The sequence below is a fragment of the Gopherus flavomarginatus genome, chromosome 8, assembly GCF_025201925.1.
Source record: "Gopherus flavomarginatus isolate rGopFla2 chromosome 8, rGopFla2.mat.asm, whole genome shotgun sequence".
Lineage (NCBI taxonomy): Eukaryota > Metazoa > Chordata > Testudines > Testudinidae > Gopherus > Gopherus flavomarginatus.
Window position 1 is genome coordinate 62,886,227 of NC_066624.1, and position 14,034 is coordinate 62,900,260.

A 14,034-nucleotide genomic window follows, 5' to 3' on the forward strand; every position below is an offset into this window, starting at 1 on the left:
CTCCCTGGGGTGTTAAGAGTGCAGTTAATGCTCTGGGACCAGTGAAGGGGTGTGTTGTGTGTTTGTCTGCTCATGTTCTTGTGAGAGAGACTTTCTCTCCTAGGGCATCTCAGGCAATAGCCAGATACCACTGCCCTATGCAGACCTCTGTTATAGATGTGAAGGCCAGAAGGGACTGCTGTGATCATCTAGGTCAGGGGTAGGCAACCTATGACATGGGTGCTGAAGGCGGCACGCGAGCTGATTTTCAGTGGCACTCACACTGCCCAGGGCCTGGCCACCGGTCCGGAGGGCTCTGCATTTTAGTTTAATTTTAAATGAAGCTGCTTAAACATTTTAAAAACCTTATTTACTTTACATACAACAATAGTTTAGTTATATATTATAGACTTATTGAAAGAGGCCCTTTAAAAACCTTAAAATGTATAACTGGCACGTGAAACCTTAAATCAATCAGAGTGGATAACTGAAGACTCAGCACACCGCTTCTGAAAGGTTGCCAACCCCTGATCTAGTGTGACCTCCCATATAACACAGGCCAGAGATCGCCACCCAGTGGTACCTGCTTCAAGCCCATATCTTGTGGCTGAGCTAGAGCATCTTTCCAGACAAGTTTCTCACCTTATCATGGCTCTGTTCATCCTGAACAGAACATAAGAACAGCCACAGTGAGTCAGACCAATGGTCCATCTAGCCCAATATCCTGTCTTCTGACAGTGGCCAACGCCAGTTGCCCCAGAGGGAATGAACAGAACAGGTAATCATCAAGTGATCCATTCCCTGTCGCTCATTCCTAGCTTTGGCAAACAGGCTAGGAACACCATCCTGGCTAATAGCCATTAAGCACTAATGCCTGGGTGGCAGGGAGGGAATTCTCTTGCCATCCAGTCAGGGCTCAGATGTCAGGTGACTGTCCCTTGATGAAGTGGGTTCCTTCTCACTAGTGTGTGTTCTTCCCTGGGTGTGGCCAGCCGAGCTCCCGGCTGTAGAACCAGTGTAGTGTCTGGGGTATGTTCTGCACTCAGACACCTCCTTGTTTCGCTTCACAGAACTCTTCCGAAGACCTCCATGGAAAAGATCGTGGAGAACGTGCGGAAATTCAACATCCACGGCCTCCTTGTTGTTGGAGGCTTTGAGGTGGGGTGAGGCTGCCAGCCCCTTCAACCGTCTGTTGGGCAAAGGGGGCTGGTGAATTATTTTGTATGACAGCAGAACCTCAGAGTTACGGACCCCTTGGGAATGGAGGTTGTTTGGAACTCTGGTGTCTTCACCTCCTACCTGTAAGCGGCTGCCCTGCATGTGGGGGTGGGGACAGGCAGCTGGCTCTAGCCCCCTGGCTGCAAGTGTGAAGAGTGAGGCACCCTGGGCATCCTGGTGTCAGTGAGTGTGCAGTGCAACTGTGGCCCCTTAAAACTGAGATGCTCCTCCAGAGCCCAGTGTGTTGGCAGCCGCTCAGCCTCCGACTCCAGCTGCTCACACTCCGGGCCAGGCTCTGGCCACAAGAGAGCAGCTCCCGCCCCAGCGCCTTCCTTGTAGCATCAGCAGCAGCTTCTTTCCTAGGCTCAAACTGAGCTTGCAAGCTTGTTCCCCTTCTGACCGAGGGGATGAAACTAGCACCCACAGCTTACAGGAAAGGGGCACAGACTCCAGTGCTATTCCTGCTTTGCCGGCTCAGGCTGCCAGCAGGGGCTCAGTGCTGTGCCTACAAATCTCAGCATCTTCACCTCCTAGCTGTAAATGGCTGCCCATGTGTGGGGTGAGGGTGGGAACAGGCAGCCCAGATGTGCCTACTTTTAAGGTGCTGTGCAGGCACAGTACAGTATTTGCCATTTTTTTTGGTCTCCACTTCTGCCTGATCATGTTCTTCTGGTTCCACATGGTGTCCGGTTGACCACTCAGTCCATAACTCTCGTGTTTGGGTCTTTGAGGTTCTACTGTACTTGTATTCCAGCTGAGAGCAGGGCCCTGCTGCTAGGCACTAGACATGCTGATGGTAGGAGACAGTCTCCGCCTCAAAGGGCTTACAGTTCTGAACAGACCAGGCAAAGGGTGTTCTAGCCCCATGTTGCAGATGGAGAACTGAGGACCAGATGGATTAAGCACCTTGGCCAAGTCACACGGACAGTCTGTGGCAGAGCTGGGACTAGAACCTGCATTTTAGCCTAGTGCTCTAGCCACAGACCCATTTCTGTGATGTTGTGTGTATCCCAAACTGCAAAATGTGGGTGCTCAATATGGCCCTGGACATGCTGTGCATGTGCAGCAGCTGCCTGGGTACACCCCAGCCTCACGCTGTGAGGTAGGGACCACAGCTATCCTGCTTGGGGTCAGAAGATCACAAAAGGCTGAACCCGTTCAAGCTGGATGGAGCATGTGCTTAGCAAAGTGCACCTGGCGTGAGGTGAGACATGAGCCCTGGGGTCCGCTGGGCGCTGTTGTAACCTGGCTTAAGGCACCCCCTCTTGGCAGGCTCCACCAGCTCCTGCTCTAGGCCACTGCATGCAGGATGCTTCTCTCCCCCTCAGGGGGCCCACAAGCCTCCTTTCTAAACCAGCTGGGGTAAAGCTCTGCCCCTACGCTCTGTGCGTGGAGTCTGGGTGTGAGTCATGGCAGCAGTCACTGCTCCTGTCAGTCATACGTAAGAATAGCACTGACAATCTCTGCAGCTGATGGAGCCCCACAACCCCCATGTGAGGCAGGTATGTGTTACTAACCTGTCCCCGTCCTGGCCCCTCCACAGAGATGTATTTGGACCCACACGCTGGATCTGTCTGGTTCTAGGCAGGCTCGACCCACCTTCTCTGGCTCTGGCCTCTCAGGCCGAGACTCTGATGCCACTTCTAAGGAATAGGCCACTGTGGCCCAGCTGTCTTGAGCCTCCAGGACCAGTGCTGGCTTCCCAAGACAGCCCAGTCACTCAAGGACACCCTCCCTAGGGCTCCACCCCAATGGACACTCAGGTTTATAGTTTAACCCTTCAGGGACACATGACAATTGAAGCAAGTTGCATGGAGACTTTGCAGACGAATTTCTAAACCAATCGCACTTTGCTGATAGACAAAGCACAAGAGATATAGAGATGTATGCCGCTCCCTCCCTCAGGGTCCTCCTAACTCTGAGCATTCCTTGGATTTTGGTCCGTGCCTTCTGGGATTGCTCTCCTCTAGCTCAGTCTTCTCTTCCTGAACATGGCGTTTCTTCTGACTCTTTAAATAAGTTCCCTTTACCTTGTTGCTCTCCAGCCATCAGGAGGTCCCACTTCCCCCAGCGAGCATATTCCTTTTTAACAGCAACTCGTAACACTACTTGTCTTTGTTCCTTCATTTCTGCTGGGGATTTTCCATGGCTTCAACCCCACCTCCTGCAGCCATTCTGGGGAACTGGTGTCTCCTCTGCTGCAGCCATCTCTTTGTTCTAGGGTGCTTCCCCTGAATGGAAGGTTAATGACCTTGTAGCCAGGTCTCGGTGGAATGTGACAGACCCCATTAGCAGATGGCTGATTCAATATACAGAGATAGTTATACAGAGAGTTCATAAAATCAGTTCTACGCTGACAGGTTCCCCAAGCCACTGCAGCCATGTTTTAGGAAGGGATGTTGAGTGATCTTCCCAAAGGCCTACAGAGCTGGTGTTAGCACTGGGATTAGTCGTTGGCAGGCTCAGCAGGGAAAGCCAGTGGCTGAGCTCAGCACTATTATTATTATTTATTAGTGATATTGTGGTAGTGTCTAGGATCCCTAGCCATGGCCCACGACCCCGCTGTGCTAGTTGCAGCACACACAGAACAGCGACAGTCCGTATCCCAAAGGCCTTACCCTGTGGAACGCTGAAGCAGGCAGTTGGGGAGCTCCTGTGGCTGCTGTATGCGCATTGCTGCTTTGGCGGGTAGATAGGAGATCTGAGTCTCTGCTAACCCCAGCACCCTTGTAAGCATGTCAATTCACGGAGCATCAAACTGGCCTTGCTCTGGGGGTGAAGGTGAGGGTGGGTTATAGTCTCTGCCATGTCCTTACATTTCCACTTGTGCTGCCCCCTGCAGGCATACGAGGGGGTGTTGCAGCTGGTGGAGGCACGAGGTCAGTACGAGGAGCTCTGCATTATCATGTGCGTGATCCCGGCCACCATCAGTAACAACGTGCCTGGGACCGACTTCAGCCTGGGCTGCGACACAGCTGTCAATGCTGCCATGGAGGTGAGGCAAGCCTGGGATCGGGGGGTGGGTGGGAGGCATGACTACAAGCTCCCTGAAAGGTGAGCAGGAGACATGTCGCTGCTGGGAGATGCATTCCCATCACAGGCCTGGATCTGCAAAGGGTCTTGAGCTTCGCAGTGCCTAGCTTGTAGTTACCCAGATAACCCCGGGACCAGCACTGCAATCTGCAGAGCCCGAGGTTGGTAGCTAGGCTGCTGCTGCTTCCAGCGTCATTGGGCCTGTCATAAATATAAAGGGAAGGGTAACAACCTTCCTGTATACAATACTATAAAATCCCTCCTGCCAGAGGCACCCAATCCTTTTACCTGTAAAGGGTTAAGAAGCTCAGGTAACCTAGCTGGCACCTGCCTGAAAGGACCAATAAGGGGACAAGATACTTTCAAATCTGGGGAGGGGGAAAAGGCTTTGTCTGTCTGTTCTTTGTCTGTCTGTTCTGTGTGCTTGCCAGAGACAGAGCAAGAAAGCAGGCAATCCAACTCCATTAGTATTAGTAAGTAGGGAAGGAATGTGTTAGCTTACTTTTATTTTGGCATGTGATTTTCTTTGTCTAAGAGGGAGGTTTATACCTGGTTTTGTAACTTTAAGGTTTTGCCTGGAGGGGAGATCCTCTGTGTTCTTGAGTCTTTTGTTATTCTGTAAAGTACTTACCATCCCGATTTTACAGAGGTGATTCTTTTACCTTTTCTTTAATTAAAATTCTTTTAAGAACCTGATTGATTTTTTCATTGTTTTAATATCCAAAGGTTTGGGTCTATGTTTACCTGTACTAATTGGTGAGGATATTATTCTCAAGCCTCCCCAGGAAAGGGGGTGTAGGAGCTTGGGGGATTATTCTCAAGCCTGTCCAGGAAAAAGGATGTAGGGACTTGGGGGGATATTTGGGGAAGGTAGGGCTCTAAGTGGCCTTCCCTAAATGTTTGTTTAAATCACTTGGTGGTGGCAGCATTACCTAATCCAAGGTACAAGGAAGGATTTGTGCCTTGGGGAGTTTTTAACCTAAGCTGCTAGAAATAAGCTTAGGGGGTCTTCATGCGGGTCCCCACGTCTGTACCCTAAAGTTCAAAGTGGGGAGGGAACCCTGCCAGGGCCCGAGAGGGAGCAAGCATGACTCTGTGGTCCAGTGCGTCGGGCATCCCCCTGCAGGGTGAGTCCCAGCATCCAGGCCCCTGGCTCCAGGCGCTCTCACCCACCCCCTGACAAATTCCACAGTGCAGCTAGGAGCCATCAGCACAATAACTTGCCGCCTTTTGAACAGGGAAATGTGGGGAAGAAGGCAGTGCCTTTTGGCTGCCCACCCTCCTCTGCATTTCCAGCGTGGGTCACCCACACAGCCCCATCCTCCCCCTCTCCCCTCTACACACTGTCTGGGGAGCACTTGCTCACTCGCCGCGTAGAGCACAGAGACCCACCCCTTGCAGCCCAGGCTCCTACTGGGGCCAGCTTTGACAGCCTCCTGCACCCTGAAGCAGCCTCTTCCTCCTCCCATCGCTGTGTGGGACCTTGTCCTCCCTTCCCGCGCTGGCAATACGCTCTGCTCAGAGCTAACCCAACCTGAGGCCTGGCCCTGGGAACCATGCTGGCCCTGTCAGCCAGAAAGTTTCCACCACAGAAAGGTTCCTCCACCCAGGCCTGTGTCACCAGGTTATGTACAGTAAGGGGAGGGGACAAAGGGGCACTTCCCCTCCCTTCCTCTTCCCGCTCGGCCTGGGCCCTGCGCAGTGCTTCCGCCATGTTCCATGGGCTGCCAGACAGCGGGGACCTCCCCAGCACAGGGCTTGGACCCCAGAGCTACCCTGACTCCGAGCAGACATCTGCTGATGAGTGGCAGAGCGCTGCCTGGAACCGAGGATCAAGGACCCTGTCCTGCTGGGTTGTGCATGCAAGTTAGGTCTAGTGTTTCAGGGGTGCTGTAAGGGTTGTGAAAGGCCAAGCTATCCTCGGCTGCCAGACTGGAGGAGGAGAGCTTATCTGCTCAGGATGACAGCAGATATGGCTCTGACCCACGGCTGGTTCTCCTTGCCAGCTCTCCATGACCCAGGGGTGGGGATCCCATACTTGCTCCAATTCTGACGTCTGTGCTAACAAGCCCTCTCTTCTGTCCTTGGCACAGAGCTGTGACCGCATTAAGCAGTCAGCCTCTGGCACCAAGCGCCGCGTCTTCATCGTGGAGACCATGGGGGGTTACTGCGGCTACCTGTCGACAGTGACCGGCATCGCCGTGGGAGCGGACGCCGCCTACGTCTACGAGGATCCTTTCACCATTCACGACCTGAAGGTGAGCTCGCTCTCTGGCTCCCGCGGAGATACACCCAGCTCTGTGCAGAGCCTGTCCTTCCCTGTGGGCGTGATGTGGCCACACGATATGTACAGGAACAGGAAGAGCATACAGCAGGTGGCTTTGCTCCAGCGTTCCCTTAGTGTGTTTGGGGCAGATGTAGTACATGTAATTAATTTGCAGCGCCATTAATTAAAGGGAGGAGAGAGAGCACAGAATAGTTCCTGGGAGAGAAAGAGCCGTGATCTCTGCTTCACTCACTGGACCGAGGAGATCTAAGTGTGGGGGTGACCAGTGGGAATTCGGTGAGGACATCAGCTGTAGATGTGATGGGGGAGGAAGGACACGGTGCTGGACATGGGGTTGTGAGGGTCTGATAGGGATCCCTGGGCCCAAGGACCATGAGGTAGCAGAGGAAAACGAATGGCTGCCTCATCAGATCTGAATCTGAGCGCTGGATTCACAAAGGCCCCGTGGTAGAGGCAGGTGTGGTAACCTCCCATCGTGAGGATGGTATCACCTCCTGCTACAAGCATAGGTTCCCTGGGTCCCTCTGATGCAGAGGGTGAAAGGTCTCAAGAGCCTGAGCTGTCAGGGAGGTGAGAAGATGATTCGTCAGAGGCCCTAGCAATACAGCTTACCCAGGGAGGCAGTGGAATGAGCCCTGGTAACTCCCTTCCCCCAGGCAATACCCAGGGGCCAGCCAAGGTTTGTTCATGGCTGCACTAGCACCGGGCAGAGGCGATGCCCCCATTGGATCAGCTTCCTCTCCCTGCCTGAGAGCACATTGCAGCCGTTGTTTGGGCCCTGCCGGGAGGAGGAGGAGATGATGCCGATTGGATAAGGGTGTTTCTGGGCAGGGGTTGCCCTGCGCTGGAGGTTTGAATGGACGGAAGGCAAGAGTGGGGCTAAGGGCCTTCTCTGGGGTGGGAAGCCCCTGGCTGGGCAGGTGCTGGGTGGTGGGATGGTGCCGAGTGCTGTACTAGCACACCCCATGTCTGTCTTGTAGGCCAACGTTGAGCACTTGACTGAGAAGATGAAGACTGACATTCAGAGGGGCCTGGTGCTCCGGTGAGTCAGCCCGGGGCTCTTCTCTCTGTGGCAGTGCAGCTCTGCAGGGTGCACCACCACTGTGAAACTAACCCAGCTTCCACGCTCCAGCCCACAACCAGACTGCGTGGGGCACCAGCCAGCCCCCTCGGCACCCTGAGCGCCAGGCTGGAGAGCTGCCGCAGAGCTGGGCAGGGGGGTGGCCCTGCTTAAATCCTGCTTGGGGGGAGGGATCAGTAGTTTTAACCCTTTTGCTGCTGAGGAGAGTACCCCATGGGATGCACATGTGGAGCGTAGAGGGTTCAGGAGTGTGCCGGCTGAAGGACACAGCCCTGACCCTCCAGGCAGCCTGGCTGCTGCCCATTGCATGGCTACACACGCACACAGGAATCGGGGAGGGACTCTCAAGGGAAGCCATCACTTATGCAATGGTGGAGAACATTGGTCTTGGTGCGGCTGTGGTTGAACCACAAAGAGTTGAAATGAACCAGTTTGAAGACATGAGCTTGGAGCTGGGAATCAGCCCCATCACAGAGCAGCACCCCAAGCACCAGGCTGTTTTTAGGGAGCTGTGACAGCTTTAGCTATTTGAGGGCCAATAAAAAGCTCTGACCTCTGGCCTTCAGACGCTTTTATTTCCAAACCTGGCAGTTTTAACCCAAATCAGCCTAGTGAAGCCCCCAGTGCTTAGAAACTTGAGCAGGAAATAACTGGGACGAACTAGTGTGGGAGAAAGCATGTGAATGAGGGAGAGGAAACGGGACCGCAGGAGCAAGGGGTGAGACCTGCGGGTGGTAGAGGTCAGCAAGTGAGATGTGGCTGTGCCGTGCGGTGTGGTCAGTGCGGGGACTGTCTCGCCTGTCCTGGCTGAGACCACCCTTGGGGAGCTGCCACTATCTAGCACAGCTGAGCAGTGACTGTTTCACCAGCTCCGGTGCCTGGCGGGTGGAAGTCTGGGGAGAAGTTCCTCAGAGTGGTGCCCAGAGGATTGTCTAAGAACGGGATGAATTAGATGTAGCCTCCAGGAGGGAAAGTTCCCAAGCAGGACGATTTCTTTGGCTAGGCAGAGGTGGCAGGCCCATCCCGTGAGATGTTTGAAGCAAGGCTCCACAAAGAGCTGGCTGACACACAGCCGGGGCAATCTGGAACTGGTAGGGCTAGATCTCACTGAGCTTTTCCATCTCTAATGCCTAGGGCTTTGGCCCCAAGTCAGGGCTTGGCACGCAGGGCAGGGAGAATTTCCTGCACTGGGCTGTTGACCTGCCAAGCTTTAGTAACTGTGGAAGGTTTCAGAGACAGCCCGACCGAGGGTGGCGGTGACCAGGTCGTGCTGGGATTTGGGATAATAGATTATTGTTCTACGCTAGGGGTAGGCAACCTATGGCACGTGTGCCAAAGGTGGCATGCAAGCTGATTTTCAGTGGCACTCACACTGCCCAGGTCCTGGCCTCGGGGGGGCTCTGCATTTTAAATGAAGCTTCTTAAACATTTTAAAAACCTTATTTACTTTACGTGCAACAATAGTTTAGTTATATATTATGGACTTATTGAAAGAGACCTGCTAAAAACGTTAAAATATATGACTGGCACGCGAAACCTTAAACTAGAGTGAATAAATGAAGACTTGGCACAGCACTTCCAAAAGGTTGCCAACCCCTGTTCTAAGCACTGTGCAGCTCCCTGCCTGCTTTGCCCATGGCGCAGCAAGCTGTGGGTAGGATCCTCTGCCCCTCGCCATGGCCTGCTGAATCACGGGAGGCAGACCCACTAATGCGCTCTCCTTTGCCTTCCTCCAAGCAACGAGAAGTGCCATGAACATTACACCACTGAGTTCCTCTACAACCTGTACTCGTCTGAGGGCAGAGGGATCTTCGACTGCAGGATCAACGTCCTGGGACACCTCCAGCAGGTAGGCGGCAGCTTCCCCGGCTGGGCTGGAAACCCTCCGGGCAGGCAGCTAGGGCCAGAGATGGGCTCCTGTTCAGCTCAGGAGGAGAGGCTGGGGCCTAGTCACCTCTAGGCCCTGCCACTCCTTTGCTTTCACTGTCTTCCTGCACTCACGACAGTGCGGAGGCCTCCACTCACTGTGCTTAGCCGGTCTGAGTGTCGCTCTGCAGGCCGCACTCCTTCGAAAGCGCAGCATATGCTGTGCTGCAGCTGCCTGGGCTGTATGCTCTGTGTATGGCCCAGAGGTGGATGGCCATTTCCAGGGCACCTGCTTCCTGTGTTACACAGTGATAAGTGGATGCCACTACTGCCCTCCCTGCCTAGTGCCTCCCCCCACAGCTGTGAAACAAGCTCCCTTTGTTCTTGGCTTAATTCTGTGCCCCGTGGGGCCACCCGTCTCCGTTTGCAGGGCGGAGCTCCGACCCCCTTTGACCGTAACTATGGCACCAAGCTGGGGGTGAAGGCCATGCTGTGGATGTCGGAGAAGCTGCAGGAGGCTTATCGCAAGGGTAGGTCGAGCGTCGCAGCACGGGGAACGTGGGCAAGGATGCAGTGCTTGCCCTGGGCTCAGAGAACGCTCTGCCTGCCAAGGCATTGACACTGAGCCCCTGGGGTCCATTGGGCAGGCTTCTCTCCACCGCCCCCCAGTCCCCGGGCACGTGTCCAGCGGCTGAGCCAGGCTGGTCACTCTGGCCCCACCAGCCCTGGGGATCGGTGGGACCCACTCAGCATGGGGAAGTGCCTGTGCTATTTCCCAATCTGCCCCAGCCGTGGCCTGCAGAAATAGCCTCTAGAGGTGAAAGGGGAGCAGAGGCCCCACAGCTCAGTCAGTCCTGGCCTGGAGTGGCTCATTACGAGGTAGCCCCAGCTGATGGTGCAGCGAGCCGGCCCCTGCATTCTGGAAGCCCCTTGCCGAGGCTGAGCTGTGTTGCTGGTTAGTCAGCGCTCTGCAGGGGAGGCACAGGACCCTGCGTGGCTATGTCCATGTTGCTGCTAACGCCTCACCTGTGATCCCACAGGGCGCGTCTTCGCCAACTCGGCAGACTCAGCCTGCGTGATCGGGCTCAGGAAGAAGACGGTGGCCTTCAGCCCCGTGACAGAGCTCAAGAAAGTCACCGATTTTGAGTGAGTACTGGGCTGGGAGCAAGGGGGGTTCCCGTCTCCCAGTGCGCCTTCCTGCTTGGGAGCCGGGGCCTCTGCCAGCCAAACCATCAGCAATGCATCTCTCATGCGCTGGTGGCAGGGACCAGAGTTGGCCTGAAGCAGACATGGGCCAGGGCAGCAGTGTTCCAAGCATCTTGACAGAACTGGCTGGGTGATGCTGCAGCTCAGGAGCAGAACTCACTTTTTCCTTTCAGCCTGGTTTAATCTCCCCAGTCTGACTCCCTCAGAAAACCTGCTTTCCACCCGCCGGGCTCCTGGTGCATTTCAAAGCCTGGGGTTACTGGGGTTTCCAAGACATGGCCAGTTTCCCTTTGCAAAGCCATCTGTTCCACTGCGGGGAAAGCACGTCTCATGGGCTGGAAAGGCTGGGTGGGAGGATTTGTCCATCTGCCGGGAGCACGAGTCTTTGGGCTAGACCCTTCACTGCTGCAAGCCGGCTCCCTGCAGGGCTGATCTCTGTCCCTCTCCCCACAGGCACAGGCTGCCGCAGGAACAGTGGTGGCTCAATCTGCGCCTGATGCTGAAGATGTTGGCCAACTACCAGATCAGCCTGACTGAGTACATCTCTGGCAAGATGGAGCACGTCACTCGGCGCACCCTCAGCATCGAGAAGGGGTTCTAGCACTGCCCCCTAGTTGCAGGAACACTGTAGTGCCCTCCTCCCCCATGTCTCTATTGCCTTTCCACACAGTGTTAGCTGAACCCCAGTCCCCGGTGCTAGGATGGGGGCTACCAGGTGCTTGTGCTGGGCACGCTGGCTAGCGTGACTCCCAGGATCTCCTGCTTTCTGGGGATTTCAACCCACCTCCGAGATTAGTTGACACTCCTCTCTCCCACCCGGCCTGCAGAGCAGGTCTGTGATCAGCCTCTCCCCTGCTGGGTGTGGGCTACAGGATCCCAGGCCTACCGATGGTTCAGTGATCAGTGCTTTGGGTGTCTGGCTAGAGCCACCTTACAGGAGCCTGATTCTCAGCAAGCTCTGTGGACAGACCCTCAAAGGTATTGAGGTGCCTAACTCCCACTGGTTTCAGAGGGATGTAGGTGTCTAAAGACCCTTCAGGATCTGGGCCCCAAGCCAGGCCCCTGTAAGGCTCTTCTGGTGGGCTCGTCCCACTTGAAGAGATTGGCCCAGGAGACTGGTGTCTGGGGGAGGCGTGTGCTCACATCCAGTCCGCGCAGGGCAGATCCTTTAGCTCACACTCGGATTTTGTTCCCGTTACTTAATGTCTTCAGCATCTGATGAATTCTTCATGGTTCACTCACGTGGCCAAAAGGTGTTAGTGTCACCTGCAATGAACTGAAGGGACCAGGGATGAGCATCAGCTGTCCACAGGCGCGTCCCAGTGGCTTTCTCTGACCATTATGTAGGCACCCAATAAAGTCCCCTTCTGTTCTTCCCAACTTGGCAGACGTGTTTCACCTGCATGTTCCCACTCGCTTCCTCTGTTGGGACACTTGCTAAATTGCATTTTTTCCTGGCAGCTGGAGTCTTCTCTGGGCGCTGAGCGCCAGCCCAGCCCAGCTGTGTGCTGAGCAGCAAGCACCCAGAAGACATTGTTTCAAACGAGTGCTTGGCTTCTGTGGTCTCCCACACAGGCTCCTAGCATGGCCGAGGTGATAAGCTCCCTTCCCAGCCCTTGCTGATGTTCCTTGTGAGCCACCATGTCCAGTGCACGCTGGGGGGTAGTCACCATGGCTGTGGCCAAACCTTCGCTGGCTGTGCTGTGTCCCGGTGTTCTCTGTGCAATCCGTGTCTTGTGCTGTCTGTGACGCTGCTTGTGTCTCCTAGTGATAAAACCCGCTGAACCCAAACCTGTGTCTGGAAAGAGGTGCTTGCGCCCCTGCGTATGTGGCCGAGCACCAGCATGGCTTTTCTCCATGGGGGCTTGGACTGAGGGAGAGCACAACTCCCAGCTCTCCATGTTGGTGGAGTCCCGTGGCACTGAAGTGGAGAGAGAAGGGCTGTAGCTTGTAGAGGGGGTGAGCTAATTTGGAAAACAGGCCCCTCTCCCCTGCTGTCACTTGTTCACTGCCCCCGTGCTGTGGTGTTCTTGTCCATCCAGATTCTGAAACCCCACCCAGCGAGGCCTCAGCATGGTGTCTGGCTCGGTGGGAAGCAGGGCAGCGATGCAACATGAAATCCCAGGCGAGGCTGTGGTTTGGCTAAGCGTCAACCGCATGCGCAGTGCGTAGACGGCATCTCTGCAGCCTGCCGTGGGCCTTTGCTCAGTGCTAGGTGTCTGCTCTGAGCACTCTGTGCAGCTGTCCAGGAATAATGGGCAAGGCCCCATACCACGGAGTACCCTTCCCTGTAAGGGTCCAAAGAGTCCAGAGATCCAGGAACTTTCCCTGAGTCCATGCTTACAACTTCTTCACCCAGAAAACAAGCTGACAGGTCACCACTCGCGTGGGCTCTTTGATTGGTGGAGAGATGAGAACATGTGTAGAGTCTTCGATCTCTCATCATCGCACACAATGACCACTTGCCTTCAAATGCACAAGAATTAGCACTTCCCTGCTAAAGTTCTTTGCATTCCATAAGGCTTCTTACTCATTTGATGGGTTATTTAGTTACAGGGGTACACGCAATTTAAATATTTATTACATCGTAACAGGATACAGCTAAGTGAAAATGCATGTAACATCCCATTAGTTTTCAATAAACACCAAATACACTCTGATACACTTAACAACTGCTTTAATCTACACTAGGGATCTCAAACTCAATTTACCTTGGGGCCAGGGCCAGTCCTCAAATCCTCCCAATGGGCCAATGTCACTCATGCCATCGAGAAGAACCCCCCCTGCCCCAAATTCTGCTCCCCTAAACTCCACCTCCCACATGTCCTAAGGTTCTGGGAGGGAGTTTGGGTGGGGGAGGAGGTCTGGGGTAGGGGATTGGGGTACAGGGTGCAGACTCTGGGAGGAAGTTTGGGTGCAGAAGGGGTGAGAGGTTGGGCTCTGGGAGGGAGTTTGGGGACTCGGGGGGTGTGGGGAGGGGATACAGGGACTGGGAGGGGATCGGGGGGGTGCAGTGCTTACCTGGGGCTCCAAGGTGGGGTGGGCCGGGGGGCCTCCATGCACTGCTTCCCCCAGGCACCACCCCTGCAGCTTCCCATTGGCCACAGGGGTGCTTGGGGCACTGGAGCCCCGCGGGCCACACTGGGGCAGTTCTCAGACTGCAGATGAACTGCAGGCCGGGACTTTGAGACCCCTGATCTATGCTAATACACACATGAATTGGTCCAGAGCTTTGGTGTGAGCTGGCACCAGGTCTGCCAGCATCACAATGATCATCATTTCACACATGAGGAAACAGGTCCAGAGAAGTTGTGACTCTTCCAAGGCCCTAGAGCAGATCACTGGAAGAGAACAGAGACCAGAG

The 14,034-nt window shown here is 54.8% G+C and overlaps 1 protein-coding gene across 1 annotated transcript in view; it reads left to right on the plus strand.

Annotated features, from left to right (window-relative positions):
- The window catches only part of PFKL (phosphofructokinase, liver type), a 50,965-nt gene extending 37,635 nt beyond the window's left edge, over positions 1-13,330 (plus strand). The window contains exons 15-22 of the mRNA XM_050965412.1: positions 1,050-1,137; positions 4,040-4,192; positions 6,324-6,488; positions 7,498-7,559; positions 9,336-9,447; positions 9,895-9,994; positions 10,505-10,610; positions 11,124-13,330. Of these exons, the coding sequence (XP_050821369.1) occupies positions 1,050-1,137; positions 4,040-4,192; positions 6,324-6,488; positions 7,498-7,559; positions 9,336-9,447; positions 9,895-9,994; positions 10,505-10,610; positions 11,124-11,271 (934 nt within the window). The 3' untranslated portion in view covers positions 11,272-13,330. The remainder of the gene's footprint in view (positions 1-1,049; positions 1,138-4,039; positions 4,193-6,323; positions 6,489-7,497; positions 7,560-9,335; positions 9,448-9,894; positions 9,995-10,504; positions 10,611-11,123) is intronic.
- Positions 13,331-14,034: the final 704 nt, after the last annotated feature.